Below are 11,775 nucleotides of genomic sequence, written 5' to 3'. Positions count from 1 at the left end.
TTGGAGCCTACTCATAATCATCAAAGTGTGTTTTTGCCCTGGTGGTTGTACACCCATCCACTTGACAGGGCCTGAAGGGGGGGAAACTGTATCAAATTTCAAACAATCCCCTCAGTAAATATATTTTTATTGGACTTGGGTAAAATTAGTATACCATAAAAGAAAAAAAGAGAGAAAGATTTTGTAAAACCTTTTATTTCCCTTGTCTAGAGGAAAGTTCCTAGATTATAAAACTGTAAGAAACAAAACATGGAGCTCAGATTACTTTTAATTTCAGATAACCTCCACAAGAACGCTTGCATTTCCATTTTACACAATTGTTCATTAATTTAGAGCATGGTAAAAGCTGAAGAAAGCCTTTGGAAGTTTTTCATAGGAGTCAGAAGCTTGCCAGCAATGTATATTGAATTTCAAGGAAACAGCAGGAGAGGAGGTGCCCTCTAAATCTGCTGGGCAATTTGGCATCAAGGAGCTGAGAACAGAGGCCCCAGTTCAGACCTAAGGCAGCACCATATTCGTTTGCAGCTGGCATTCAGAAATATATAGTTGGAAACCCACCATAGGCAAGTGTTCCTGAATACTTTACAGTATCCAAGGCTGAAATACCTAATGGTCCTTGCCTATTGTTAGATGGAGACAGGTCTTATTCAGGTAGCCCCCCAAGAAATCCAGTAAGATTCCTTGAGATGAGGTTTCAAAACTAGAATGATAGGTTTGCTCCAGCAGGAATGGGCCAAAGACTCCTCTAACACAGTGGTGTCACTTGGAGGTGCAGGGGGTGCGGCGCATACCAAGTGACAGCTTAGAAAGGGGGTGACACCCTGCTGAGCACCCCCCCCCACACACACACACACCTCCCTGCCATGCACCATGCTGCACAGCAGGGAGAGAGAGGCCCAGGGCACCCCTTCCTCCTGGCCCAGCATGGGTTTGTTTGTGTGCTGGGCAGGAAGGTAAAGGTATGCCCTTTTGGCCCAGCCCCCAAAGCCCTCCCCCACACCGGGTGACCCCCCAGTGTGGTACTGGTCTAACATATCGGGTTAGGCTGGGTTCAAAGGACAAGAGGACAGGGATATTCTAGGATCCAAGTTGAGTTCCAAGCTGGGAGAAATCTGAGCAAAATGTCCTTCCGCATCTGATCATTTCCTTTCTAAAAGGAAAAGAAGAAATGGTATTGCTGCCTGGCAAAAGTGGGAAAATGGAGTGCAGGAGATGGGAGGGGGCAGATAATGGTGCAACTGGAACAAATAATCCAGAGCCCTTAATGGTTAGGGGTCCCATGATTGTTAGAGGTCCCACTGCAAACGCAAACACAGATACATACATGTTTCTTGTACTGAGTGATGTTGCCAAGTGATAAAAGGTCCTGGGGAGAGAGGAGAGCAGTAGACATCTCTCTCCTTCCCTCCCTAAGAGTTGGAATATCTATTATCCATCCTGGCCCATTTCCCAGCTGTGGTAAGAAATGGGTATAGTGGATGTTGTATTGATTTTGCTGCCTCTGTGACTTCAAGCTGGGTGGTGCTACCTGGGATACAGGCAAGAGAGGTATACCCTCTCTTTCAGCCTGAAAGAGGCTGGCTCTGGTCTCAGGGAGGATTCTTCTAGGCGCCACAACATCACCAAGCCTGATCTACCTCAGTGCAAAACCAACACCTCCTCCGCTGGAGGACAGCTCATATATGTACATAAAAGGGGACTATTAACACTGGTGAGGAAATAATTCCTGATTTATACCTCTCTGTACTCTTTGATTCATAAAGCCTTGGCTGTGCTCCACTGTCTATCAAACCTTTGCCTGCAAAATGAACAACTCATGGAGCTTCAGAAATGCCTGTTCCAGCACTCTTTGTAGGTCAACTGCTTGAGGGTCAATCTTCATTTATCTCCTTGTTTTCTTTTACATTTTTTTAAGAGAAGGACGTGCCAAGCAGACCTTTGAGATTTCGCATCAGATCACCACCCTCATCTCCTGATAGATCGTCTGTTCGATGGAGGCTACCCCTTTCTTCAGGGTCAAGAAACTTCCGTAGATATCCAGGTTACCACTTGGGATATGGGGAAAGCAGCAGAAAGATGAGCTATAAACCACTGCCAAAAGAAAGAAGCCATGACATTAAAAAATTAGGTAAGCCAAATTTTACTGGCAGTAGATTTGCCCTCCATTTCATGTCATGCATAATAAATGTTCTTTTGAATTTCTTTGGGACAAAGAGTTTCCTCAGTTATTTTTCCCTGGTAATTTGGCTCAATGAGGTATTTCATTCATTAGAATGGATTAATGTATGAAAATACAGTATATGGAATTTGACTGTACTTGTCATAAGCGGCCAAGAAGGCAATTAGAAGCATGCGATTAAGCCTTGTCAGGATGCCATATACAATGTGAGCAAATGGATCAGACAATACAGTGGACCCTTGTTATACGCTGGGGTTTGGTTCCAAGATCCCCCGTGGATAACAAAATCCGTGGATGCTCAAGTCCCATTAAATATAACGACATAGCAAAATGGTGTCCCTTATAAAAATGGAAAATCAAGGTTTGATATTTGAAATTTATACTTTTTTGGAACATTTTCAAATTGTGGATTCTTGAATCCCCGTATAAAAAAATCTGTGTATAAGAAGGGCCGACTGTATTGGGTTAGAAATACTACATAGTAGGGAACTAAATATATTAATGGTGGTAAATTACATGAGCTAAACTATAGTAACTAATAGAAGGGGGATCTTGCTAATTTTGCAGTGTTGCTACTCAACTGAGCAGTCACGCTCCAAGTCTTACATCACTTCCAGTTAATTTCAGTTGAAGTCAAATTTGGCAGTATTATTGGGCCTGCTAGTTTTAAATGGGTTATTGGCAAATCTAGCCACTAGCACTTTAGTCTTACTGTGATCCTCTAACCGTTATACCATATTTGTTATGTACTATGCTGTGTTATAATTTATTCTTAAAAAGTAGAAAACAAATATTAAGAAGTCACACCTCACAAGTGATAGTTTGAAATCTGTTAAATGTAGTCTAAAGAGTATGATATTGACAAGCAAATGATGGGACGCATTCTGGAGACTCCCACTAACTTACTGTGTATACTTGTGTATAAGTTGGAAAAATTTTGACAAAAAATTTGACCCAATAAACTTGGATTGGTTTATCCATGGGTCAATGCTGGAAACATGATGACAAAGATGGCTGGATGAGCTGCACCATTTTGGGTGCTTGAGGTGGAGTGGAGTGTCAGTGGCCATTTTTAATAGGGGCTTACTGTGTCAGCTTTGTGAGGTTTTACAGTCTTTCTGCAGTTTTCTCAAGGTGAAGCTTATAGAATAAGCCCTTATTTAAAATGGGGGTTACCTTGGCTTTCCTCTGAGACCTTCCCTTTTTGTTGAAACTCATTTGTTGTCCATAGTGTGAGATGAGAGCGCAGTTACAGAGCTCATGCTTGGCATTCTGAAAGACCCAGTTTCATCTACTGTTTTTCTTGTTAAGGAAGCTTTTCTAGTGTTTGGATAGGGAAAAACCTTTTCTTGTATTCCAGGGGAAACTGCCGGCCAGACTGTGTCAACACAAAGGAGCTTCATTTGTCCACAATTATTTTAATTTTAATTCTGTATTTTAATTTTGAAATTATAGGTGTAAAATCTAAGTCTAATGAGATTATCACATTGCTTTTAAAGTGCCTTATCCCTGTCAGGATAAAGGCACATTTAATTTTACAATGGGATGTTATCACACTCACCGGTGGCTAGCCAAATGCAACCTGTATGCAGCCCAGATCCCAGCCGTGCTTATCCAGTGGCTTTTCAAAAATGAGATTTTGCCATTTTGAAAAGCCACTGGACAAGCATGGCTGGGATCCGGGCTGCATATGGGTTGCATCTGCCCAGGCACTGGTGAGTGTGATAACACCCAGTTTTAATGTGCCTTTATCCCGTCAGGGATGAGGCACTTTAAAAGCAATGCAATACTCTCCTAATTGTATTAATTGGGGCATTTAGTGACCCTTAACCATTACAATGTTTGGGAGGAATTCAAGGTATTTTAAAAAACCTTTTAAGTTAAAGAAACAGGGCAGAAAATTGCTGACCGGCTGCAGTTGCTCACCTCTGATCTAAAAGGAGGTAACACAACATAAAAAAAGGAATAGAGAAGAAAAAGGGGGGAAAGGGGGGGGGAGAGAAGACATCTTTCAGAAGGACCAATGCAAAGCCCCTCCTGCCTCCCATGGCTCTTTAATATTTCTGGTTGTACATTGATTATTACTTCATATGTAAGCAGAGACTGGGAATGAATGCAGCTAAATTTCCATATAAACAATACAGGAAATCCAGCTGTTACTTGTTAGCCTTGAAGATAGGCCCAAGAATGAAAGATGACGTTCTAGTCTTGATGTAGTGGGAGGAGCAGATGATGGGAAATGAAAGCTAAAGGCTATTTCCTAACCCCTAACCTCAAGATGGTGGTGGTAGTGCCAATTGGTCAGTGCGGGTCAGGGCTTGCATGGCACATTGAACAAATTGCCCTAAAAGAAGGAAATGTCAATCATTTTTATCTTAAAAAGTAAAATTCATCTTGGCTCCAGTATAGATAGTATGGATGTAATGGAATAATCTTATCTTCATGGGGTACAGTCTTCAGCTGTCTGATCCAATTTGTCTCTGGAACAAACGTGAAATCCTGGTTGCTTAGTGGGGAATTAGGAACAGGTGGTGTAAAATAGGAAGCAGAGATTTTGCTTCTAGCCCACAGATTTGTAGAGTGTTGTGTTGACGCTAGCTGAGTATTTCATGTTGCATTCAGTTCACAGCTCCAGTTCAAGGAAGATGCACCAAAGGAAGGCGTCAAAGAATTTCTATGGGGGAAAAAGTGCCAGGGCCGCTCTCAAAAGAGACCAAAGCTTGGGAAAAAATACTTTTTTGGACTACAACACTGGGGCATTCTGGGAGTTGTTATCCAAAAAAGTGACATTCATGAGTTCAGGTACCGGTGGAGGAATGAATCAATGCAAATGGAATCTGTGTTGCTTTTGTTAAGTGTACAAGTCCATTCCATTTTGTTTAAACATTAATGTATAGATTACACAAAATTCTAAAAGAAGAACAGCTTCCCTTGCAATTCTGTGAAGTTGTTCAAAGGGTGCCTTTAATTTTTTTCCACCAGGGCATTTGGCTGTTGTTATGCCTTTTTACAATGGCACTCCATGTGCTGTTGAGGTGGGCATAGACAAAGTAATTTATTAATTTATCTAGAGCAGAAGGTGAGTTGTGAGATGTGTTTGAGGGATTCTCCTTTAAGATATCTTATCCAATATTTCTGAATGAGCTACTGTGCACATAAAGCAAGTTAAACCCTTTTGTATAGCTTGTCTATCATTGGTCTCAAACAGATAGCCCAAAAGGACCATCATCAGGCTGATCTGGGGGTGGGATGTGCACATGCTAGAGCCACCTAATGTGGCCCAAACCCAGCTGCAAAAGGAGTGGTTTCTTACCACTCTTTTTCATGGCCTGTTTGGGCTGGTGGCAGTGGCTGCTGTGGGGCCATGGTGTCTGGTTGCCACAGTCCCACAGTGGTCCCAGCGTAATCAGGGTGAGAGTGGCCTCTGACCACTCCTTTTGCCCCATCTGCTTCACCCCAATATTACCAATAATATTGGTAATTACTAATAATTAAAATTATCATTACAGGTAGAGTATCCCTTATCTGGAATTTTGAAATCCTAAATATTCCAAAATCCAAAATTGTCCACATGGGTAACTGAGATAATGACACCTGTGCTTTCTGATGGTTAAATATACACAAACTTGGTTTCGTGCACAAAATTACAAAAAATATTGAGTATAAAATGACCATCTGAAATCCAAAACACTTTTGGCCCCAAGCATTTTAAGATAAGGGATATTCAACGTGTAATAGGTTGCTCCATGGGTTCCTCAGCTGTAAAAGAAAGGTCCAAGGATAAGCCATTCAAGCAAAGTGCAGGATGACCTCTTTGTTGTGTTGCCTGTTACTTTATTCCTTTATTAATATCACAGCTTGAATACTTGCTATGTTAACAAGCATAAGACAGAAGAAATGCTGTAGTGGATCACAGCAAAGTCAGAGTGCTTGTCCTAACTTCTGTCTTCTGCACAATCTGGTTTTACCATGTCTCCTCTTAGTTGCCTGCCCTCCCCCAAACCAAAGAGCCCCAAATATTGTAAGCTTACTCTACAGGGGAGTTGCCTAGACTTTGGTAATTTTAGTTGCCCCTTTGTGCACCTCTTTCAGCCCTGCAATATCTGAATAAGTTGTGATGCCCAAAATTCTCATTACTGGCTTGCTCTTATGATCTTTTTTCAGAGGAGGATGAATTGGAGGAGGTGAAGGACATCACTGTTCGTGTTATGTCCTCTCAGTCAGTGCTGGTTACATGGACAGATCCCATCTATGAGAAACAGAGAAAAGCTGCCACTTCCAGGTATGTAAGCATCATGTTATCTGTTACGCAGGTGCTATTTTTCTCAGGGATGAGCAACTGTTTTTTTGTACTCCTTTTCTCCTTTTAGGTCCACAGAGTGAAGAGAAAAGAAGAGGAAGTGTTTTGTGTTTGTTTTGTTTTGTTTTGTTTTGAATTGGGGTTAAGGAAATATTGCTTCACCTGTTCCCCCCCCCCCCCCCCAAATATTATTATGGTCAGCTGGGCATGATGGGCACAGTGTCTCACTCCCTGAGTGTCCATCCTCTTTGTTGCCATTCTCTTCTTTCCCGCTGTCACTGTTGACCATTCACTTGGGTTGCCAGATGTCCAGACGTGGTCTTGAGTCTCTAGTTTTTATGGATCATCTCTAGGTGGGAGACATAGCAAGGAGGAGAGTAAAAATGTCAGATGCCATCTGTAGACCACTTGCAGGCCTTAAAGCTGCCTTAGAATACGAACCCCTGAAGTTAACACTGGTTTTATTAAATCAGTCCAGCTTAACATAGTGGAGGAGCAATAGTAAAGTGGTAGAGCATCTGCTTTGCACACAGAAGGGTCTAAGCGCAGTCTCCAACATCTTCATGTAGGGTTGGGAAAGAATGCTGCCTGCAATTGTAGAAATTACTGGCAGTCAGAGTTGAAAATACTGGGCTAGGTGGATGAATGCCCTGACTTACTGTAAGGCACTTTTCTAATTTCCTAGGTACTTAATGCAGTTTTATACTCTATGACTGTAGTAACATTACAGCAGGGTGACAATGGAGGCTTCCATCTCTTCTTCTCCACTCTCAATAGAAAGTTAAATGGGATTCAAAGTACTTTAAGTATCCAAGGAAATTTGGGCATTACCATTTTTTGGTTCTTGGAATGCTCTGCTGAAGTCCTAGTCCTCCCTCTTGTTTTCTCCCCCCCCCCCCCCCCCCCCGCTTCCACAGACATATATAATTCATTTTCTGGAGTTGAGTAATTGGGCAATCATTTAAAGTAGCTTTTAGGGTAGTTCCAAAGATGACCTTCCACATACAGAAGGTGTCTTACATTCAGATATATTTTTTTAAAGTTTACACTTCATGCTTGTGCAAAGAAAGGTAGCATTGTACAAGAAAAGTAAAATTAAATCTAAAATACTCTTTTGCTTGTGTGAAATCTTGCAGAAGCACACAAACTGCTATAGAACCTACCTCTTCTAGATGAATACAGGCTTTTCTATTAATCTCTCTCCACAAATGTTCCCAAATAAGAGCCTATTGGAATTCTCATTCTGTTCAGGAGTTGTTGGATCCAAACTTCTGTTTGTAATGTGATTGCAACACATGACACTGAACAAAAGGAAACACAATCATGCCCAGATTACCATCTCTCATACATCCTGTTCAAGCATTCATTAAAAGTGGTGAAGGGAAGAGTTATATGCCAGCGCTGCTGTCCTGTCCTGTTTCTCTCTGTGTTTGGAGTGTAACAGTCTGAAGAAGACACCCTTCTGTGTGTATTGATGCTCTCCACACAATCAGATACTTGAGGGAATGTGGAAATGCACATACGAACAGTGGCAGTGGAGAGGGGCAGGGCCATATACACCACTCCTCATGTATTATTTTTAATCCTTTCATTGAGAGGTCATTTAGATGTCTTTTTTTTTAGTGTGATGATGCAAATCATCATACTCATGCATTGCGGGTTTGTTATTCACACTATTGAACCGCATTGTTCCGCACTAATGCACATCTCTGCAAGTTCAGTTGCTCAATATGTGCAAGCATTATATCGATTATCCCAGATTAAGTGGATTTTTTGGAAGCCCCTCCAAACTGAAACAGATGCATTCAGGATGCAAGTAAACAATGGAGATTTAACCAGAATTCATCCTAGATTATTTTCACGGTGTGAATAACTCCTAAGACACATGAATGGGTCTATAGTTGCTGAGTTTTTTTCCTGTCCATTAATAATTTGCCTAGCATATCAAGTGAAGACAGTCTGATCTATTGTTTGGAAGTGGATGGGCTTGTGAAGGTATGAACAAGTATTGCTCTGCATTGTTTATGATTGTGATTAATAACGTCCCTTTCTGTACTATTTCCAGGCAGTACAGTGTCCGTTACAGAGAGAAAGGGGAATCGGCAAGGTGGGATTACAAGCAAGTACATAACAGACGAGTGTTGGTAGATAAACTGATTCCAGACACCATGTATGAATTTGCCATTCGAATTTCACAGGGAGAAAAGGAAGGCAGGTGGAGTGCCTCAGTTTACCAAAGGACTCCAGAAGCTGGTATGTATTATATTATACTATATAATCTGTAAATAATTTATCTGACAGATCAGCAGCTTGGAGGTAGTTGTTTCACATGTGAATGCGCCTCATGAAACATCTCCTTGTTCATTTCTTGAACAACTGATTATTCACTTAATTAGTGACTAGACGTCTCTGCAGGAAAGAGTTCTAATGAAAATATGCACCTGTTGTTCGGGTGGGTCTATACCTTTAGCTCCACTTCTGCTCTTTCATGATATCTGAGCTCACCCTATTCTGTGAATCTAAAGCAGCCCGTATTTCTCCCCCTACACATCTCCTTTCACAATATTAGTTGTCCATTGGAAGAAGAGCGTGTGCGGAAATATGATGACATTGGTAAGTTCTAATAGGTGCCATTGAAGGAGGCCTGTATGCATGACTTCTGTTTTTGGAGGACAGTGTGTACATTTAGTGAAGGCATAGTTAGCAGTAGCTCTTGATATTTTTTGGATTACCTATCATCTAAGCCCTCACCATTGGCAGCAGTATTTTTGCATTCCTCCATAACAGTGTCCCTAGCTTCAGTACAGACTTCCTCTGGCTCCTAGTAAATGAGGCTTAATAGTGCAAATCTTTTTTTTTTTAACATTATCTTTAAATTCGACAGAGATGTTCTTCAGGTTGTATTTTGGCACAATGGCTGTTTCGTGTTCTTCTTTAGCTTTACTCCAGTTTTTTATATTAGCAGTTCATGGTCTGCGCCACAGTCTGCTCCTGGTCTTGTTTTTGCTACTCCATCATGTGCTTCCAATTATGTAGTCTATCTGATTTCTATACAGTGGGTCCTCCATATTGGTGGGCTTTGGATCTGCTAATTTGACTACCCTTGGATCATCACTCACCATATATATTTAATTGTGGTAATGTCAGTGCACATGTGCTTAAGTGTGTGCATTCACATCACTGCCATTGAATAATATCGGGTATGATTGTCTGTGGGGGGTTTTTATGTCAGAGGGAACTCTGGAACCAAATCCCCACAGATATGGCCCACTGTATTGGCCATTAGGTGATGCCCAGGTATATTTGCTTATTTGGCTGTTTGAAGAATGTGTTTACAATGAACAAACCATTGGCTTTGCAGAATTCAATCAGTCACTCTCCTGCTTCAGTAGGTTGGGAGAGAAAATAAACCTCAACAGATACACTAACCGAAACAAGTAGAATAGTAACAACACCTACCTTACCTCAGATCCCTCTGTTGATTGAATGAGAGAGCAGGGGAGGAGTGGCTAAACAAATGCTAAAGAGGGTATAAACTGGAAACCTTTTTAGCGACACTAGATTTTGCTATCCGCAAACTGGTTCATCTTTAGGCTACTGCTGCTAAGTTATTTAATACCCAACCAAACATTGGTGTATAGATAAGGCTAAACAGGCACTCTAAGAGAGAGAATGTCACCAATTCTTGTTTTACTATGTCTAGTTTCCCTTAATTCATTCTTCTCATATTCCATGTTTCTATAATATATGCAGTGAAGTTTCAGACTTTCTTTTCATCTCTGAGTAGGCCAGCAGCCGAACATCTTTTTGGCTTCAGTCCAGTGGCATCATTAGCCACAATGCTACTCATAGTTGTCCTCTGCTATATCCCAGTAATTTGTTCAGTGCCCTCTGACCTGTGGATGCCATCTTCTGGCACTACCTCTTGTTTCACTTTTGATTATCTCATTGAAAGGGTTTCATGTTGAAAGACATTTAAAGGGTTTTTCCCATGTCTCCTTCTGTGTCATGCCATTGCTGTTATCTTTAAGAGATGTTCCACTGGTGTCATACCCCACTATTGCTGCTGGTCAATAGCTCTTTGGTATATTTAGACGGGCTCCTCAGCAAAAGCCTATTTGACATGTAAAAATCTTGCATTACAGGAACATACAGTCCTTACACCACAGAAAGGTAGTTTCATAGTGGGAAACTAGATTTAGGAAATGCTTATTGGGGGGGCGGGGCGGGCGATGACTCCTAGAATCTCACAGTTATCAGAGTCACACCATGGGAGTTATAGTAAGCAAAAAAATTCCCCCCACAATTTTAAAAAACAAGCTCAAGACCAAGTCTAACTCCATTAGGCATTGACTATTCCTTTTTTGTCTCCTGTATATTGAACAGCCCCCACTAGTGCACCAGAAAATCTGAATGTTTGGCCAATAAAAGGGGAAACTCCATCCGTTGCTGCTACTTGGGATGCTCTTTCAGAGAGTGAAGGAAAAGTGAAAGGTAGGTAGTTGACTTGGAGATCTAAGTTTCAGACCAGCTTTGCTCCAGTGATGGTGCTTGTATGGGGTACAACCATACCATGTGCTCCTTCCATTTTGCCTGTAGCTTATCATCTGACTACTATGGGGACACAAGGAAACAAGGTTGTACTTGCTTCAGTGCTACCAGCATAATGTAAAGACGTAGTCTTACTATATGAAGATTTTTTAGCATAAAATGGAGTCTGCAGTCAGCATCTTTACTACTAGGGTCAGTGCAGATATACCATTTCAGCATGCCCTGCTCCCTCCTTATCCTCTGGTGTGCCATATTCAGGACAGAGATACTGGTTTGTTTGAAGACTTCCCTGTTTTCAGATATTGGCTTAATATTGTTTCCAGTTCCTGACTTAATACCTGGCCACTAAACTGGCATTAAACTGAAGTTCCCCCATTTTGGATGAAATGGGCAACCCTGGTGTAGACAAATCAGGATTTACATGCTAAAACAATCGTACAAGGGAAGACATGGAAAGGTGGTGGAGGAGGTATGTCACTTGCACACAGCTTCAATTTGTAAATCAAGATTACTGAAGCCAGGAACATGGACCAGGACCCAGGAAGCATGCTGCCAGAGCATCATTCGCTACCAGCATACGTATGGTGACATCAGGGGAGTGGAAACTGTTCCAACTTGTTTATTTCCTCCTTGGGTTTACAACTGCAGCTTGCAGGTACTTTTTGTTCATTTGGCTGCCACTTGGAAGCAGGTGTGGGCCTAAGTCTATTCCAATAGCCCTTGCAGAGCTTCTTTGGGAGAATGA

The 11,775-nt window shown here is 41.5% G+C and overlaps 1 protein-coding gene across 2 annotated transcripts in view; it reads left to right on the top strand.

The window, feature by feature from the left end:
- The first annotated feature begins 2,022 nt into the window (after positions 1-2,022).
- Positions 2,023-11,775, top strand: part of FNDC1 (fibronectin type III domain containing 1) — an 83,127-nt gene continuing 73,374 nt past the window's right edge. For both annotated transcript variants that reach the window (XM_089530111.1, XM_089530112.1), the window contains exons 1-4: positions 2,023-2,128; positions 6,344-6,461; positions 8,545-8,732; positions 10,866-10,973. In XM_089530111.1, coding sequence (XP_089386237.1) covers positions 2,077-2,128; positions 6,344-6,461; positions 8,545-8,732; positions 10,866-10,973 — 466 coding nt within the window. In that variant the 5' untranslated portion in view covers positions 2,023-2,076. The remainder of the gene's footprint in view (positions 2,129-6,343; positions 6,462-8,544; positions 8,733-10,865; positions 10,974-11,775) is intronic.

Source organism: Sceloporus occidentalis, unplaced genomic scaffold (genome assembly GCF_023333645.1).
Source record: "Sceloporus occidentalis isolate IW3139 unplaced genomic scaffold, rSceOcc1.0.p SCAF_6, whole genome shotgun sequence".
In the NCBI taxonomy this organism is placed as follows: Eukaryota; Metazoa; Chordata; class Lepidosauria; order Squamata; family Phrynosomatidae; genus Sceloporus; species Sceloporus occidentalis.
The sequence above is the reverse complement of the archived record's forward strand: the minus strand, read 5'-3'. Positions and strand labels throughout refer to the sequence as shown.